A 20,709-nucleotide genomic window follows, 5' to 3' on the forward strand; every position below is an offset into this window, starting at 1 on the left:
ATTGTAACTACGTTGTAGCTCCGAAATACAGTACAGCGCCTCATAACGATTGATTAATAATGAACAAATCGATGTCCACATTATATTCTACTACACATTCAAACAAAAAGGATAAAAGTTAACTTCCTTATACATATTCTTAGTATGTATGTTACTGTGTACACAGAACAGTATAATATGAGAATAAGCCTCCAATTCCTGTGGTAAAATAAAAAACACACATTCCTCTCGATTTTTCATGGTCTGCAAAAAGGTATGAAGTCACAATCAATTACAGAATCGTACTTAACCTATGTCTGCAGGTTGGCAGCGAATTGTTGTGTAACCCCTATAAAAGTTAAGCAATGAAAAAAATGATCTTTGTTCAGATGTTATCAATGTTTTATTGTCTCTTTCAGTGGTAAGCTATTGAAGAATTGAGTGTTTACCATTAAGACATTGAAAAGTCCAAAGTCCACGTCCATTCATCTATAGTCACAACATTCCAACTAAATCCTTTGTATGTAAATTTAGCTCACTCCAACCAGAGTATTTAACCCATGATGGCAGGATCTCCACTGACTACTATTTATCGCATGAGCAAGTTAAAATTAATACTAAATACAGTGTTGTAAAAAACTAATAAAAAATTTGTGTTAACACAGTTTTGGTAATCATGGCTTTGCCATCCCTGCACATTCACTTGTAAGTGATTCACTGAAATCTTCAACTGTGCACATAGTTGGCCAGACCACTTATGTGTCTGCATTCCTCACAGAGCCATTGCCTTTTTAAGGGGATTTTTTTTTTTTATCAGCAGAACTGTGGTGGTCCAAAATCCAGAATCTGCAAAGATAAAACTGTTCTCTGATATCTCTGAGATATTTTTATGAGATGTTTTTTTTGAAAATGACAAATCAACACCATACTTATCATCTCTGATTTTTACAGTAGCTGCCAGAATTATGTTGCAAGGCTGCTGGCCTCAGGCTGGATGATCTCAACAGAATAAAATGCTGTGAGTAAGCTGTCCAGGGAGTGGCGCTGTTTGGATATCATGATCAGGCAGAGTATCTCAATGCAGTCCAACCTGAACTTAGTTCTGGCTAAATAAGAGTTGACAGAGGAACATACTATCCTCAAGTACCCTCATAAAGAAAACTAATAAACTGCTGACAGCTTGTGAGAAATAAATTTGAGCTGAGTTCTACCAGTCTATAATTAAAACTCAATCCAACAGTTTCAATTCAATATTCGTGTTGGATTTAAGAATGAAACAAAAGAATATACACAATTAGTTGTGTGTATTTCAGAAAACCATAGAGATTTTAGTTAATTTGATTCCCCCGCCCTTCTTTATCTACATAGTAAGCCTGAGTCGGTTTGTAGGGACTGAGACTGTGAGGGTGAAAATTAAAGGCGCTGTCCAAATACCCTCGGATAGAGTCTTTCGTGTCGACTTGTTAGAGCCTTGTTAGAAAACTCCAAAAGAAAAGGATATCTACAGCCAAATAAAGCAGCAGCTGAACAAAGTACAGTGTTATTTAAACTTTCGTTAGAACATGACGATGTTTGTGTTTGAAGCTTGAGTTGAGAAACAGACTGAGTTCACTCTCATGTAACATCATAACATCATACTTCTGACCTGTTATCCTTCTCGATCTCTTAAATCCTGCCACATTCCAGGACAGCATCTGAACAAGGACATCTCAAACTGGGTGTTTCCTTGTAATCTACTGTATATTGCATTATATACAGAAGCATAAAGCGCCTCCACATGCCATGAGAGCTAAATTGGCACGGTTTAGTAGTTCAGCAGCTTGTTGTGCCAATGCATCTTAAGTACCACGAACAATCTAACCACAGGCAGGACATAAACCACAAAAGTAAACGGTACAACCTGAAAGGTCACTGGAAGTATGAAAGGAAGTCCGCTTGGCACTGACAAGCAAGTGTCAGGTACTGTATGTAAGCTTCTTTTGCAGCTAAACCACAGGGTTGACCCAGAAATAGTGCAGTGACATCACTTTAATGTCAAGCACTTTTCTTCCTATATTGATTATGATATCATTAATTACAGATGTTGGCTAACTCACTTTGGTGTGATTGATCCTATTATCGTTTAAGTTGCTTCACTGCTCCCTTTAGGCTGAGGGAAAACAACATTGTTGTGTCTTTGCATCAAAGATATATTGGGGGGAATAGGATGTCTGCCCAGGGATGTGTGTCCTTGACTCAATGCAGGACGTTCCAGTACGTACTGCAGCTGCAGGATGTGCAACAGGATACAATACAATAGAGCTGGAAAGTAATCAGGCAAGTTGATGTAAGCATGACAACGCTGCAAAAATGTAAATCACGGTTGCCTGTTGCCTGTTTTTCATCTTTTGCAACAGTCATGACATAATCCTGGACAGCTATTCCCCCTGTAGTCTATGTAAATTTACTCTTTGAAAGGATGAAACTGTAAACATTGTCTCATGGAGTGCTTCAACCAACAAGAGTCTAGGTGGGGTCAGAACTGGTTGTGTATCTTTCAGGTCACTAAAGGCATCATTCTGCTTTTTCTACGGCTGTCCTCACATTTTCTCATTCTAATGATGGAGTCACTGAAGCTCAGGTTACGACTATGTCAAAGAACTGCCACACCTGTTGCGACCTGCAATTTGCCACTTGTGATGACAGGCACACACAAGTATACAAGCTAATGTAATTGCTCCCACAATGCAAAGGTACACACAAGCTTTCACGTATACATGTATGTGCATAGACAGAAGGACAAAATGCATCTGAAGGAGATTTAAAAATAGAGAAAATGGAGTCCTGATACACATAATCCACAGATACACAGAACAAATACACCTCTAAACACACAAACACTGTCAACAAGCAAGATGGCAGTCAAAGCAGACACAAATGAACACCTGCTGCTGAGTAGTACACTCAGTGTGTGAACTGAGGTCAGTATCCCGTTGCAGCAAAGTGTGCACCGCCCCTACATGGCCTCTAGATACAGGTTAAAGCAGAGGTGCCCATCCACATGCCCCTCAAACAGAACCTGTGACCATTCCACGTCTTCATGCTGCTGTGTGTCTATACATTCCACATTGACAAGAGCATGTTGTTTTTACTGCTGCGCTTTTGTCTCACCTGTGTGTTTATGCCTGCTCCTTTCTTCACCAGTGAGGTGACGATCTCTGGCCTCCTCTAACAAAACTGCAGAGTGATCACTGCCATCAAGCCCAGCGACTGAAAGGTGTACAGTATCTCTAAGAGACACTAGATGTTGTGGGAATACAGTCATCTGTGGAATTTGTCATGGCCTCTCCAAGTGACAAATATAGAGGAGCCTGTCTTTCCTCTAATGATAAGGGTGGTCTCTCACTCATTCTAAATATAAAATAATCTCAAATCTAAAATAAATTTAAAATTAAATTATTGGAGTTCTCCTGTAGTTTTTAAATTATATCCAAGAATTTCAGAATCACAGCTGAATCACAGGTAGTTTATGAATTTATGGACTATGTGTCAAGACAGTCATCCGTCCAGTCCAAGTGTAATGCAGCACTCATTTGAAAGTGTGCTAATTCGTCATTCTCTTAATTCCACCTTCATCATCTCTGTAGGCAAGCCTGATCTCACCTCCTTGAGAACTGCTAAGACTTCCTCTGCCTCTGTGTCAAATGATGCATCCAGAAATGGATTCTACAGCTGCTGCACTTCCTTTTTCCTCTTCTTCCTCCTCCTACTCTTTCCTTATCAGCGCCACAAAAGCCCTGACACAAGTTGGAACAATAGATGAACACATACTTTCCCTTGTAAATAAAAAAAAATGTTTTGTCACTGCAGAACTAAAGTACTTTAACAGGGACTGTTCAGTAGATCTACTCACCACAAATACAAATTATTACATTACAAGTGTCTACAGCCATGCAAGTGGCCAAAAGCTAACATCAGCATGTTTACAAAAGCCATGCTAATATGCTGAAGTTTAAAAGGTAGGTAATCCTAACCCCTATAATTTCTTTCCCTTTTCACCATCTTAATGTAGCACGTTAGCATGCTAATATAATATGTATGTAATTAGCACTAACACAAAGTAAGACTGAGGCTGATGTGAATGTCATTAGTTTTGATGATATTTTGTCATAAGCCAAAGTACAGGACAAATTATATGAAAAGTTGAGGGATCGGCCTAAAATTCATCCTAAGGGGAACATGGATGTCTGGACCAAAATTTCACAGCAATCCATCTGATAGTTGAATAGATATTTCACTCAAAACCAGTGTCAACCTCATGGTGGTGCTAGTGGAAAAGTAAGCAGCTCACCGAAGTCAATAGGATTCATCATATGGGGACCATGAATCTGTGTACAAATTTTCATGGCAATCTATGCAATATTTGCAGTGGGTCAAGGATAGAGCTTTTAGGACCACCACAGTTAAAATGGGCAACAGAGGAACATGCATTTGCTATGACAACAGAGACGGTTCTATCAGAGAGGTATGAACATAGTAGATTTAGACTAGAGAAGTTCAAGACCAACCCAGACATAGACATGTGAGTTCTCACATTAAAAAATGCCTGCCACCACCTGTTGCACCCCACCCTACAATTGAAGTTATACTATTATGTTCATTATGAAAGCATTTTGTGGTCAGCTATTACTTTGAAGTTATACAGTTATCTTTCTCTTTAATGTTCTGTGTTGATAAATTGAATTTAAATGATATAAAGTTTCAAGAATTTATTCACACAACCAGCTACAACCAAGTACTGAGTACTTAATATTTATTAACAAAGTGTTATATACTGACCTCTCTCCAGTTCACACATGGGAGCTTCATTGTCGGGGTCTGATACATGGCACGCTGGATTTGTTGTTGAAACCCAAGCCTCTAAAGGTGCATCTATCACAGCTACACTGGTGTGTAAGATGTTGATTATTGAACAGGATCAGCATAATGTGGAAGAGCCCATACTTTAATAAAAATGGACTGTTTACACTAAAATGTCATAAATCTGAGTATATATCAGGCATGAACGGTATCTCGTAACACTTTGAGTAAACCAGACTTAATCTACAAGGCCTCCATGTACACACAGTTATCAGCTGAATCTAAAATACTCTGCTGTTGTCTACTAGAATATTTGTTTACCACAGTAGATACTGCGTTTTTGTTCACCTTCAACAATAAGCACGGTTCATTTTGACATTGTGTTATCGCATAAATCATATCTCTGTATGTTTGACTCACACATTCCTGGTTAAATGGAGGGGTAGGGTTCCAGCACTGAGTCAGTGCTTGGTCAAGTTCATGTCTCATAATCAAGGCTGTCAGTCACAAAACCAAAAGGTAGAACACCAAATGTGTATTTTTCTGTGAGCCGCAGGGGTTAAAAGTGTGCTGCGGTGAATGCTGTTCACGGTATGTAGTGTAACAACTATCTATGATCCGAGTGAGCATTCATTTTGATGTTTCTATTCCAACTTCTCCTCTGTGTGTCTTGGGTGGTGCCTGGAGGGAACAATAAGGGATTGTCTTCAAGTCTTCACTTGAGCAGCTACATTGCATCACTTCCTTTACTTTAGTTACATCAGATTTCATCCTGACCAGGCTATTTTAGGTCTGAGTGTGGAGCAACCCTTGAAGGAAAAACACTGTATTAAGTCTATCCACATCTCTCCTTTCAGGGTTTAACAAAACATGAGCTATGAGGTCCTATCTTGGGATCTTAAATGGCTTTCCTCCAACTTCAAAGCTAGGTTTCCACATTAGCACTCTCACTAACCCACAAAGTAAAGATATATCACAGCCTCTCTCTGTAATATCGCTAGTACTGTAAATGTGCAAGGAAATTGTTAATTAACCATGAAAGGACACGAAGGAATGAATTTTGGCACCATGTCGGCAGTAAAAGCCTTTCACTCAGGCTTTGAGCCTCTGTCCTGCCAACTTTGTGATGCTCTGCTGTTTATTATGTGTTATTACTGCCTCTGTTGTTGACATCCTCATCATAGTAAGAAATTTGATGTTAACACATGATGATGTTTATTTTTACCATCCATGCATCTAAGTTAATACCCCACAAATGACACACTACACTCTTTACTCGAGGCTGACCGCCTGATAGCATTCTCATCGTAGGTACTGTTCTGTTACCTAGCCACTTCTAGCCATTTTATTAGTGTTTTCATTCAAAATATAATGCAGGTCTTATTATTTTTGCCTGGCCACACCCCCATGCACAGATAGATGTATAGGTAAAGGGGACATAGTGTAGGGGGCCTACGATGTCACTCAGTTAATGGCCATGTAAGAGTTTAAGAGGTAGCCTGTTGTAACTCCATATACTGTACATTTACCAATGAAAACACTATAGCTTAAACTAATTACATTGAATTATATGTTGCTATTTATCTTCCTCAAGTGTGATTTCTTAATGCATATAATTAGGTGCCACCCTTTTTATAAAATGCTGTTCAATAAGTCACTATTTACAAAAGGTTTAGAAGCAGGGCTGAATTAATTTGGGCAAAAATCAGCAATGAGCCCTTACTGACCACCTAGATCATTGTGTATGCAGATTTCTTTAAGATAATTTTACTAACCAAAAATGTATCTAGGAATATGTCCCATGTAAGCACAATAACTGAAATGTTAGGCCTTTTACATTTTCATTCAAGGCCTCTCTATAGGAGGGCACCTTTTATTATTTACCTTATTTTAATTCAGGTATACTGAACGTAAGTGGTACACATTACCAAACAAATCTCCGATTAATCAGACCACTAGAAGTTAGTGCCACACAGTTGGAGTATTCAAGTCCCCTAAAGGTCTGTGACCCCAGAGTGCTATGACTAGAAGGTAATCCCCCCCACAGATATTTCACAATAAAGTTGGGTTATACCTGTAAAAGACAGGTGAGAATGTCCGGGTGAAATGATGAATAATATAAGATTGAGTAATGATAAATGCTTTAAATATTAATGAACATGAGAGGTGAGTTTATGGGCCGGTCATTACCTGTTATAAAACGATAAAGCAGTTAATAGTAGCAGCAGTTACTCAGCTGGAGCCGCAGTAGGCAGATAACATGTGCAGAGTTCAGCTGCCTCGGGACAAGCATGGACACAGACACAGAGCTGTGAAGAGCAGAAGTGAACAAACTGTGGAGCTCCAGTCGAGGCGGGGCGAATTTTGTCGACTGCAGTTTTCCTCTGAGGGCTCTGTCTCAAATATTCTCGCCGACAAGCCTCGAGCATGACAATAAACTGGTTTAGCTGGGTGAAGGGGGAAAAAACAATGTAACTCAACTCTTTCGATAAGTCCCACCTGGACTAGACGCACGACGCAATTGCGGAGGAAAACGCGGCGAAGAAGACAAGATGACTGGCTTAAAGTTTAACCGACGAGAGGATTGACGAGTGAATATTAGTGAGGTGAGTTCTCCTAATAACGTTAGGCCATAATTGTATTATATAGATAAATAATGAGTTTAGGACACGGAGCTTAACATATGGACAGCGCACGCGGACCTGTGCTACAGTACTTCGCTCTTTTTAAAGTTTCTGACATGTCATCTAGTGGAAAGACGATTGTACAGTTCTTGAAAAGACCCCCAGGACTTAAAAATTGCTGACAAAAAACTGTTCAGTCGGTGATCTATTCCGTTTTTAGGTTCTTAGGTGTTTTGTTTGGACCTTGGGGTTTACTTTCGGTATTTCTCATATATGTCGCTTTACTTGAACTTGCAAATGGAGACTTTTGGGATTTCGGTCAGAGGGAGGAGCCACACCCATAATCATCTATCCTGTGGTCAGATTCCATCTTCCCCTCTGCTATGTTTGATTCTTCTTCTATATTATTCTACCGAAGGGTCCCTGTGATTATGGCTCCATCGCTTGTCTGCAGATTCTGCAGATATGACCAGGATGAGCTGAACCCATTGACTTAAAGCTTCTAGGGTAAAATAGCTGTAGAGCTGACATAGATGATTGGATTATTATTATAACATTAATACAATAGTATATCTGATTTTGAAATACAGTTGAATTATCGTTCAGCACTCTAGTTGAAACAGATGTGTGGTGTGGAAAGTTTTCATACTAAAATACAATAAATTTATCACGTCTTCTTTTGCCCTTACCCTCCATAGACAACAGTATGGCACGTCGCTCTCAGTGCTCATCTGCCGGGGATAACCCCCTGGATCCCAACTACCTCCCTCCTCACTACCGGGAAGAGTACCGCTTAGCTATTGACGCACTGGTTGAGGAGGATTTGGAAGGATACTACAAGTTCCTCCAAAAAGATGATGTGGTGGACTTCCTGTGTACACCTGAGATTCAGTATATTCAGAGCTCTCTTCAGGTCCCTCAGCACAGCCACCACCCTGAACAACATTTTCTGGAGACTGGGGGAGATGGCTCTTCAGACACCTACTGGCCGATTCACTCTGACCTGGATGTCCCAGGTTTGGACCTCGGCTGGCCTCAGCTGCATCCCTTCATTGGGCCCACAGAGGTCACCACTCTGGTCAACCCCCCAGAGCCCGACATGCCGAGTATCAAGGAGCAGGCCAGAAGGCTTATCAAGAATGCTCAGCAGGTCGGCCTTTCACCTTCTTTATAAATGGATACTTCATGCCAAACTTGACTTTGAATTGTCAACATCAAACTGTCCTGACAGTTTTGTTTTCAAACCGGTTCTGTTTGTATCTTTTATCCTCTTAGGTCATTGCTGTAGTGATGGACATGTTTACTGATGTTGACATTTTGGCGGATATTCTCAGTGCTGCCATGAGGAATGTTGCTGTCTACATCCTTTTAGACGAGCAGAATGCACATCACTTTGTCAACATGGTGTCCAACTGCAGGGTCAATCTACAGAGCATCCAAGTGAGTGAATATTCCTTAAAAACATTACATTACAATTTGATACAGACACTTTAATAAAGCTGCATTATAACACTAAATTCAATAAACAAAACAGAAAAGTAAATTTATGAATGCAGTAACATTTAATTAACTACTTTTATATTCATTACACTTTGACTACAGTTTGACTACAGAACCTGAAAAACATGAAATATGCTGATTCACTTTTAAATACTTAAAGGTATAGTGATATTCTGTATTTTTCTTATTAACAAATCCCATGAAAAGATCAAATACATCAATGAACTGATCCAACTAACAAGTATTGTCTGTGTATCTAAAGCATGATATAGTTTATTCCTCTGTGCCGCAGAGCTAGAAAAACTCTTGAAAACATTATTGAGCCACATTTCTGCACTGGGTGTTTCTTCATTATAATAAACATAGGCATTGTAGTTTTATTTTTATACACTCCCATGTTTACTGAGTAGCCGCTGTAAATTTTCACTGCAGCACCAAATATATAGTTTAAAAAGAGTGACCAGTTGTTGCAAATGTTGAAATGTATTTTTGCAGCCTCTTTTTAAAGATTTACATCTATGGCAGGAATGAATGGGCTTGGAGCTTAAAGAAACAGATAGGGAAGGGGAAGTTGCAAAGTACTCAGACCCATTTTGGTCTTTTCATGGTATTTGTTGACAGTAGCAGAAATATAGAACACTGCTACTCATACTGTTTACCAGTCTTACTCCAGCCATTTTAGCAGAACTTGAGAAGAAACGCTCAAGTACTGTAAGTGCACCACAGCTGTTAGTAGAGATGACCCAATAATACAAATAAAGAGAACTTGCCAGCCGACTTTTAGAAACCTATCACATCCTATTATTAGAAAGTCAGATATTTAATAGCACCTTGAATCTTACATGCTATATAACATCATAATTGCTTATGATGTTTTTTCTTGTGTGTTACTTTATCTTGTTCGTCATTTGCTTTAAATGCTGTACAATATGTTTGCTTACTGTGTATGCTTTATGCCTCATGTGTATGCCTATAACACTATGCTATGCTGTCTTTTGTAATGCTGAGTTTCTTCTGTCAGATTTGTTTTTATGTGAGCTGAAATGCAGCCATTTGGAGAAATCTGGCCCATTTACATCACATTCATGTTAATTAATATGTATTGTCCCTGATATATATGGTGAATATAGATGTTAAAGGATTTTCCCATCGATAGAAATCACAGTAACTGCATTTTACCGTAAAAGGGAACTTGAAATGCAGCCATTTTCTATCTTCTGATCTCAAAGGTGTTTGTGTTAATGCAATACTGCCACCTAGCTTGAATTGCAATCAACAACACTAACACCGCTAGATACTAGATAGATAGTACTACTTGGGTTCAATATATATGTGTGTCTTGCAGTTTTTACGTGTGAGAACAGTGTCTGGCATCACGTATCACTGCCGCTCAGGGAAATCCTTTAAAGGTCAGATGATGGATCGCTTCTTGTTGACAGACTGCAGGGCTGTGTTGAGTGGAAACTTCAGGTGAGGCCATTTAAAATTGTCACAGAAAGTCATACTTCTACACTTCACGCCATACAATGATTTGACAAACACATTTATATTCAGATTTTTTTTGATGAACGTAATCAATTTGCATGTGTTTGCGTTAAAAAAACATGAGTATGCAATACTCTTACAATAAATGAAGTGCTTCTGTTAATTCCCACTTTTTGTCATGTTTTTGTACAGCTTCATGTGGTCTTTTGAGAAGCTCCACCGCTGCATGGCACACCTTTTTCTTGGACAGCTCGTAGCAACTTTTGATGAAGAGTTTCGGATTCTGTTTGCTCAGTCCCAACCACTGATGATTGAAAATGTGCCCACTCCAATGGAAGAGTTTAGCCTTTTACAAAAGAGGCAATACCCAAGCGAACGAACATCCTTTTACAGGGATCCTAGGAAATTTCTATCACTGGACACCGTTCATCCAGAGGACCGGGTTAGACATTCCTGTGATGAACGTATGGATGTGGATTGGAGAATGATACCACTTAAAAGGCAGGGATCCCTGCATGGCCCTTCAGATATGTACAGGTTTCCCTCCCAGCAATCTCACATGGATCCGCCTTTTGATCAGGGTCCCCCCAGGAAGCCCATGGTGGAAAATACTGCCTTCAAACGTCACAGTTATGCTGAAGGTGTTCATGGTAGATTCTCTTACCCGTTCTTGCAGCAACAGGGAATGCCAGAGCCTGAGAACCAGGGAAGGACGTTTCACAGGGGGCAGCAGCCCTATCCAGGGTCCGGACCAGGACCAGAAGCAGATTACAGTGGCTATGACAAGTTCTGGAACCAAGACCATCATTCAGCAGATCAATACTCTGAATCTGGTTTACCACAAGAGAGGCAACCGTCTGATAACTTTGACCCTGTGCTTAACTATTTATCATCTACCAGAAATGTAGACTTCGACCAGGGCTCGGAGAAATTACCTGCAGCAGATTTACCATTCAGTTCATCTCACCCTAGAAGACTGAGCTTAGGCCAGCCATATGCCTGTCAAACCTCTCCCACTGCTTCAAATCCAACTGATCAGAAGCAGTTTTTCCCGGAGCCTAACACTGACCGCAAGGATCCTACAGTGAAACGAGGGCTAAGAAACTGGAGGATTAGCTCATACCTCAGTGCATATGATAATCCAGGAGATGAAGGCCTCCCACTGATGCCAACTCAGGCACCAGACCCTTTTGAAGAGCCTTCAAACCCTATACAACAAACAGCACCAGGATTAGATGTGTCATTTCCTAAAATCCCAAATGTTAGAGAGTTTAAGGTTCCTGCAATGCCCAGGGCAAGTCACCTGCCGAATTATATGAAAACCACTGTACGAGAGCAGCCAAAGAAATTGCCTGATGAACCTACTGCAGTGGCAGCAGAATCTAAAACAACACCAACACCTTCAGAATCATCGTCCACAGCTGAAGGGGAAAAGACAGAGGAAGCAGAACAAAAAGAAACAAAAACCACCGGTCTACGAAGGGAGGAGTCATTCCGTAGGAAGTACAATGCTGCAGTGCCAAGGAGCTCCAGGTTAAGATCCTCTCTGATATTCAGCTCTCTTGAGCAGCAGCATGCTCCTCAAGATACCAAAACTGCTCCAGGCCAACAGGATGAGGAAAGTGACACAAACGAAGCAGAACAGACCAAATCACCTTTTGTTTCACAGGTTTTAGGAAAAAGGCGACCTGCAAGAGAACCTTTTGAATGGAGCCGTTACATAAAGTCAGCCACAGAAACGTCCAAACCAGACAATGAAACCAGTAAAGCAGATGATAAAGATACATCAAAGGACGAAAATTCAAAGGATCCAGATACAGAGAAAACAGATTCTTCACCATCAATGCCCCAATCCAAACCTTCTGAAAACAAAACTGATCAACCAGTACAACCACATAAATCTTTGCTCACCACTCCTTTGAATATAGATATGAATGATCCTGATAAGAGGCTCTTGTTCTTCAAAGAGTTGGCAGCAAAACGCAAAGCCGCTAAGGCAGCAGAAGCTGAAAAGAGCAAAGACAAGGCTCCGATGAAACCACCAAGTGAGCTAAAAACCAATACCACTGTTAAAAAGGAGGAACTTGAACCAAAAGAAAACTCAGAAAGGATGGCTAATACTTCACCGTCTGTGGGTTTATCCCCAAAAAATGTTACTGCAGATGATGCAAATAAAACAGTAGCCACAGAAGCCTGTGAGTCGGTCAGTCTGTCTTTAGATGCCAGTGATGAGACTAACAAGCATGACAGTCATGTCAAAAATGAACCCAGTATCTCCCAAAGTTGTAAAGAGGAAGAAACCAGAGTTTCAACTGTTACAGAGAAGACAGAGCTGAAAAACAGCCAACCAGGAGCTTCTCTGCTTGTTTCTGCAGAAACAGAATCTCCTCCAAACAAACCTCCTGAAGACCCAAAGCTGTCAACACCCGCTGTAAAAGAGAGTAGCCCAAGTCATCCACCTACACCAACAAATGCTACCCCTGCTACTGTTCCTACTCTTGTGCAAGGTACTGATGAAAGTGAAAGCCCAAAGCTTAATTCTACCTCAAAGGAGTCCAGTTCACTCCCTCTTAGTTCAGTGGAGGTCCCACCATCTTCTGCATCTGCTGCGTTGAATTCTAACACCCAAAATCCTGAATCAGTTCAGTTAGAAACCAGCATCTCCTCCCCTGCATCTGAACAGCAGACTGGATCTGAGTTGAGCTCTTGTGACCAATCAGTTAAAAGCTCTTTCTCTGATCACATTCTGTCAGATTCTGGTTTACAGATCGGTCCAAGTCCTCCAACCTCGGAATCTGCTCCTCTTTCCACCCCTGAAGAGACTTTATCTTCTAATGTTACCCCAAAAGACTCCAGCTCCACCCCCTCCTATAGCATATTGTCTCCAAATTCTGATGAAACAGAAGCACAGGAATCTGTCAGCTCCTCACCATGTGAGTCATTCCAAACAGCTGACAAAACTTCTACAGTATCTACAGAGTCTAAGCAAGCTCATCCAGATCCCGTTTCCCAGTCGATGTTGTCTGAGAACCCTTCAGCAGTTGTCTCTGCACATGGGGAATCTGATATTTCTCCTGATGCACACACATCCTCATTAATGTCCACCACAAAGACAAACTCTGAAAAATCTTGTGTTCCTACACCTTTGGAAAAATGTGTACCTGAGCCAGAAAATGACTCTGTTCTAAAGGCTGTTGCAGAGGAATCTGAGGTAAGATCCTCAAAGGACGTCAAAGCTGATAGCACACCACCTAGTCTTAGCCCCTCATCACCCAAGTCAGGTTTACCTAATGTATCTGATCTGGGAAGTTCTGCTTCCAGACCTGATCAAATTGACACAATCACTCCCCACCCCCAACGTGAGCATGCCCCATTAGAAACACGCTCTCCTGTCAATCCAGACAACACTCCTATTGTTTCCCAGTCCATAACAAATGCATCTCCACAAGATGCATTAACACGTACAGCCACTCCCTCTGAACTTAACCTGACAGGATCTGTCCCTCCTGCTCCTGTTGAAACAGAGTGCTCTTCTCCTCTAACTGAGTCAGTTGCATCAGTTTTGTCCCCTGGGGCTAAAAAAACAGAAACCAACATGTCTACATTGTGCAGCCCCTCAGATACACCCTCTCTTCCCAAGATTACAACAGACTCGAACAAAATTCCAATGCTCCCATCAACAGAAGCTTCTAGAGCAACTGAGCCTACCTCAAAAACCCCAACAGAGCCAGAGCCAACCCCTGGATCTGTGACTTCTGAAAGCCAACCTTCAGAGCCACCCGTGCCTGCTGAAAATAGTAAAGTAGACCATCAGAGTGAAGTAAGCAAAGAGCCTGAATTGCCCGACCCTGGTGAGAAAAATCCAGAGGACACTGAAGCCACAAATAAGATCAATAAAAGCACTATGCAGGAATCTGTCAAAAGTGAAAAAACAAATGACCAAGTAAGGCAAAATAACCGCTCTGAACCGGCAGAGATCACAACAGAAGAAGTCGTTCCTCTGTCACCACACTCCAAGCAGCCAAAGTCTCGCTACCACTCATCAACAGCCAATGTGCTCTCAAGCAGCAACCTCAGAGACGATACAAAGCTGCTTCTAGAGCAGATTTCTGCTAATAGCCAGAGCAGGAACGAGGCCACCAAGGAGTCTCCTGTCACTGATGACGAGAAAGAAGATGAAGCTGACAAAAATGCCAAAAGGGAGAAAGAAAGAGGGATCAGGACACTCAGCAGAGGGCAGCCTAAGTCAACACAGGAAAGGGATAAGCTGCTGGAGAAGATCCAGAGCATGAGGAAGGAGAGGAAAGTTTACAGTCGATTTGAGGTATGAATACATAAGACACCATTGTTACCATCACCTATTTAAATGCACCTTTGTTTGCCTATGGGATAAATCATTTTGTGTCTCTGCTACTTTCACAGATGGCACCTTAACTGGTATTTAAAGAAAGTTAAGAGAAAAAACAGTGCGCACAGTAAGTGTAGGAAGAAGGTGAGCTCAAGTAAAAACTTTGAATGATGAACAACACATGCTCTCACCGAAGACATGAACTGCAAGGGGTAAAACTAATACAAAATAATACAAACCTGTTGTCCATGTGACATGTACTATGTTCAACAAAGGGCTTCTTACTGTGGGTGAATCACCAAGTTGCTACCAGTGAGAAGTACATGGACTGAGAACATATGTGGGATTAAATACGGTTTTACTGACTGCATGGGTAAAGTGCAATGTGTGCAACAGATTTTTTCTATAATTATGCCTGTCTTTTTTTTTTTTTAAAGCATTGACAGCCATTACATAAATGTCAGCTGGTTTTCAGGCAAAATGTGATGTTAAAGTGTAATAGATGATCTAAAATAGTCAGAAAACCGTAGTTTGTATCATAGTGTTTCACAATCATGTTAAATAAAAGATGATTATTACACATAGCCTACATGTATTTGTGAAATAGGTGGATATTTAAATTCATATCCATGAAAGGCTGATATTTTTTACATGTAAATAAATTGTAACTTTAATTCTTTGTAATCTGAATTATACATTGAATTTAAAATGGAAATAAACCTGAGACTGAAACAGGATACCATCTTAAACATATGTACAATATAACTGTGTAAATCATTGCACACTATACAGTGTGTAGTGTTTTTGGTTTCTTTTTTCTATTGAATATTGTTTAATAGGAATCGTTGAGGTTACATGTCATTTTTAAAAACGACATCTGGTTGATTTAAAGGATTATTTCACCAAAATTACCTAAATCATCCAAAGTATTTATACACAGTAAAATTAATTGTTTTTATTTTGATGATTTATGAAACACTTGCTTTTAAAGTGTTTGAATTTGGCCATTTAAAGCCAAAGCTATCAGAAAATATGGGTTTTTTTGTAATTTGCTACAACTAACCCTTTAACTGTCTTTGAACATCTGCCTGACCCTGTAATTTAAATGAAAACTTGCCATACCTGTACATTAAAACAAGAAATTCTAAAACCGCAAAGAATTTACATAACAGTAGATAGTGTTGTGCTTATTATAATGGATTTATGATACGTATCTTCTGCAACATTTTATATTTGTAAATAAAGTTTCTTAAAAATTAGTTTTTCTGGCTCCTGTGTGTCTGATGTTGCAAAAGCAAGTTACTTATAGAAGCTAAACTGGTTCAGTTAATGAGATAAGGAAAGTATTATTATTACATATATCATAAAAGGTGTTTTTCACAGCAGACATTTTGACTTCTCATAACAGAGAAAGCACAGTGTGAATTATTTTTCTTCTTCAGCTTAATAAGTTGATCTGTGCACCAATTTATACTTCATGTAATTTTTTGCAAGTTCACAGATATGTTATACACAGATTTTGGTCATGTATCGTAGTTTGCACTATACCACACGTTAAAGAATCACCTGTATCTTGATTACATCATGAGAAACACATCATGGTTATGTCATTATGACTTATTTAACTAGTGATTCTCAAGATTACACAAGCTGTCCCAACATCTCATGAGTGTCTCACCACTTTCCTCCATCACCACCCTCAGGCCAAAACATATGCATTAACGTAAACATTAACATATGCATTAACTACATACACCACGGAAAACATGAATCCTGCAGAATATTGAATTACCTGCAGCTGTGTATCACCAAATGACCATATTTCACTCTCATCAAGGTATTATTTTAACATTTGCTGTCACTACAATACAGACTGATTCACTCAATGCTTCAAACATATATAGCATATCATGATATAATGATCATCATGTGGAAAAGAATTGCAGTGTTGAAGGATTGAATCATTTTTTGATTATTTCATAACAATGAAAAAAAATGCACTCATGCAATTATGCCATCGGACATATCCTTTGTGTCAGTATGTTTCGTTTCCCCTCCATAGGAAGGTCAAAGGTCAAAGGTCAAGCACAACGGCTAAACAACATACCTGATGCTGACATGGATTTTAGTGTCGCTCAAAGAAACCTCAGTGCCACCTTCTAGCCTGTCATAATCACTTCTAGTGTCTTTATGTAGGGATCCTGATTCGTTTACTTAAACTGATTTACTTACTTTGTGGGGCTTCTCTTGCAAAACACTGAAACCCACTGAAACCGATTAAGCTCTCACTGTGACTGAAATTGCCACCAGTCACATGCTACTGTGTGTCGGTTATGAAAGAAGGAGTCGTTTGCATCATAAGAAACAGTGGACCTCTTGTGGGGTTACAATGTCGTTTTGCCTCCACTGTTTGCAAATGTCTTGATAAGCTCGTGCTGAATTACACTAATCTTTAAAGGTCCCTCACTGCCTTGAGTGCCTCGAGTCTAAAGGGAAAAGACACACTTTTCACTATTTAATAGTACTTTTCCCAGTGTTTAATTCATTTTGTTGTTTGTTGAGGATCAGTATACGCTTACGTTAGAATGACTTCAACCCTGGGGAGAGTGTACCACATCACAGCATTCAGCTGGTATGCTTTTGTTGTTAAGTGTCTCGCTGCTAAGGATGGAGAGAAATTACCACCAGGAATCTTTGTTTATGGAGGACCTTGGAAGTACCTAACATTTTTGAATTTGGTGAGTACATTACCTCTATTATCTACCTATTACAGTGCATTAGTATACAATAATAAATCTTGCAGATAAAAAAAAAGAAAAAAAAGAAGAAAAAGGGATCACAGAAACAAAAAATGTGGCTTATATTTCAGTTATTGCAAATGTCATTCTTTGGACTGGCAGCTCTGAATGATCTACAAGCTGGGAAAAAGTCAGAGACTACTCTGAGCAGATGTAAAGACCTCCTCTTCTCTGTCTTTGCCTTCCCTGTGGGCATGGTGAGACACACATTTTGGAAAATTCTACATTCTTCATCATTAAAAATCATTTTTTGCTGTAAATTACAATCTCTGCTCTCTGCATTTTGTTTAGTTTGTTGTTCTACTTTTCTGGACAATCTTTGCCTACGACAGAGAGCTGGTCTACCCAGCTACTATTGACACTTTCTTCCCTCCCTGGATAAACCATGCTATGGTCTGTAAACTTTCTTTTTTTATTATTTGTTTAAAGAATGTTGTGTACAAATTTAAATAACACATGACACATAATGAGTTATTCCTTCACTGTTCACTCAGCACACATTTGTCCTGCCTGTTTTACTTGGAGAAGTGCTGGTGCAGCCTCACATCTACCCACAGACTAAACATGCCCTGGCAGCATTAGGAGTTGTGGGCTTGGCTTACTTATTTTGGTAAGTGATGAGTCAGCGTATACATGATAACAATTTCCAAACATTAATGGCATTAAGTTAACATACAAATATCACAGAATTTTAAAACAATCACATCCTTCTTGATTTAATATTTACCATCATGATCTGACTGAATCTTTAATATATTGTGGCTTAAACATATGTGGCTAAAAGCACAGCAGTGTGTCTATATTCTTAGCGTAGCTAGTCTAGGCTCATCCAGCGTGTAACAGTTCACTGCAAACAGCTTCAGGGTAACAGCTTTGAACCTCTTATCATTGGGGCTCACACACTGTGACGCTGCCTATAGATCCTCATGTGTGTGATGGTACAAACAATAAAAATACTGTATGTTAGGGATGAGATTTCTTTATTATGCTAAGTGTTTTCAGGTTAAAATAATCAGTATCATCAGTGCCAATGGGTGGAAACCGTGTGCCAGTGAATATTTGCATGAGACATACTAGATCTTTTAGACAAGACAGTACAAGATGATCTGACAGATACAGTGGTGCTGAGAATTGTTTTTCCCCTCTTTCTTTCTTTCTCTCTCTCCCTCTCTCTCTCTCTAAACATGTTCTGCAGGATTATATGGGTGTTCTTGTCAGTTGGGATTTGGGTGTATCCTCTCCTGGGCCACTTCAGCACCGCTGGTCTGGCGGGCTTCTTCTTTTTTAACATGTCTGCGGTGACCTTGTTCTACCTGCTGGGGGACAAGCTCAACAGCCGTGTGTGGAGTAAGTGACATTAACAAACATATAACACAGGAGACAAACAACTGAATTCAAGTCAACTTGCCTCTAATCCCTCTCTCTCTCTATCTCTCTCTCTCTCTCTCTCTCTCTCTCTCTGTCTCTCTTTTCTTCTGCTGCCTCCTTTATTCTAGGTAAGGACATGAACAAAACGACAGCAAACAAACAGTGACTCTCAAATGAAAATAGTCAAGTACAGTGGCAATCCAGACAAGACAAAAGACTCTATTGAGAGAAGAAATAACACATTTTTCCTCTTACAAATAAAAAGTGGAATGTATGAGCAATACAACGCACCATTGTTCAGTCCATTACACTGTGGCATTTTGCCTGCAACAACCTTTGTTGGTCCAGTGTGACCAGCACCATAAGGTGGCTAATGTTTGCAAATCTTAACAATAAAATGATGTATATTACACATTACTGAGTCACTTCACTGGCTACATGATTCTTCTCCACCTCTACTACTGCTTAGCTAAAGGCCTTTAGCTAAAGGCTAAGCAGTAGTTTATCGCTTAAGTTGCATTGTTCCACTAATGTAGCCACAGTAAAAAAGTCACATTGTCTCAATTTAAAGAGGATTATTACTTTCTGCTCTCAAACAGCTCTGATGCAAATATTACAGTTCAAATTTAGAGCTTAACAAAGCGGTATTTAACATTGCAAAACGCCTGAATAATGCAATTTTAACATCAAAGCAGGCCTAAAGCAAGTGTCACTCACAACAGCAGAAATCCTCCTGTGACTATATTTATATTTTATGCCGTTTCAGATTTAAAAAGAATATGCAGAGTAGAACCTGACAGATGCTCTTCCTTCCACATATTTCAGCTTTTAAATTATAGTTAGTGAACCTGACAGGATCCACCATCAATATTATCACTTTCATATTAAGCACAATTGAGTTCCCCTCTATACAAAGGAGAGATTATTCCTAATTCATAACCAATGTCATGTTTGACCTCAATAAAGTGCGTATTTTGCATTAATCATGGAACAACTGGAGGGGTTGCAAGAATAGCTCGACTTCTGTTAATCCAAAACATAATGCCAAACAGCCTTGATTTGGTGTCGTCACAAGTCCATTGAGATCTCCAAGAACAGCTGTGCTTCTATGTCCACTAATTACTGTAACAGGGCTGATTTTCCTTGTTGTTGTAGTGGAGATCAACCACCACGCAAGTCTCTGTAGCCTTTAAGATGGTGGAGGTAGTTCGGATCTGCATCCACCAATCCAACTGAGAGGATCCTGGCCAGTAAATGCACATCCTCTTCACTCAGATCCTTCTGTTACAGAGATTAATATCAGCTATTTAACTCAACTCAATCATTATAGAAAATTACAGTATTTAATTGATAATTACTTACCATCTTGTTGTTGGCAGCCGACTCAAGCAGCTGTGATTTTCTAGGTTTATTTCCCTGTCAAAGATAATAATAATTTCATAAAATCACACTTTGTTTCCTACTTCCTCTCATTGGTCGCTTCCTCTAGCAGATGCAGTGCAGTCTCTGTTTGTATCTGTATTCTTAAGGTTGAGTTATGTCTCATTCTTTATCCAAATTACATTTTAAAACAGAAAATCTAATTTGTAAATGTTTTCTCACCTCTTTAAGTCCTTTTGAAAAGCACATTATGATGAAGAGAAGGCCACCAACGATCTGAGCATTAAAAAAACACAGTCAATAACAGTCCCAGACAAAAACTTTGATTTGTTAACAAATGCTTACCCTCAGCTAAAATATTAAAGAAATAAATAAAGATGTTTTTACT

General features: G+C 39.6%; 2 protein-coding genes across 2 annotated transcripts; both read left to right on the forward strand.

Moving 5' to 3' along the window:
• Positions 1-7,201: 7,201 nt before the first annotated feature.
• On the forward strand, positions 7,202-16,013 carry LOC111220687 (protein FAM83H-like). Its single transcript, XM_022743863.1, has 6 exons — positions 7,202-7,424; positions 8,141-8,592; positions 8,718-8,882; positions 10,288-10,412; positions 10,620-14,751; positions 14,850-16,013. Exons 2-6 carry the CDS (start codon positions 8,149-8,151, stop codon positions 14,859-14,861), a joined length of 4,878 nt encoding a protein of 1,625 aa, XP_022599584.1. The 5' UTR covers positions 7,202-7,424; positions 8,141-8,148; the 3' UTR covers positions 14,862-16,013.
• Positions 16,014-17,158: 1,145 nt separating this feature from the next.
• On the forward strand, positions 17,159-19,158 carry LOC111220616 (androgen-dependent TFPI-regulating protein-like). Its single transcript, XM_022743759.1, has 6 exons — positions 17,159-17,513; positions 17,645-17,770; positions 17,865-17,966; positions 18,068-18,183; positions 18,769-18,920; positions 19,070-19,158. Exons 1-6 carry the CDS (start codon positions 17,361-17,363, stop codon positions 19,105-19,107), a joined length of 687 nt encoding a protein of 228 aa, XP_022599480.1. The 5' UTR covers positions 17,159-17,360; the 3' UTR covers positions 19,108-19,158.
• The last annotated feature ends 1,551 nt before the right edge of the window (positions 19,159-20,709 follow it).

The sequence above is a fragment of the Seriola dumerili genome, unplaced genomic scaffold (assembly GCF_002260705.1).
Source record: "Seriola dumerili isolate Sdu_G_001 unplaced genomic scaffold, Sdu_1.0 BDQW01000073.1, whole genome shotgun sequence".
NCBI classification, from domain to species: domain Eukaryota; kingdom Metazoa; phylum Chordata; class Actinopteri; order Carangiformes; family Carangidae; genus Seriola; species Seriola dumerili.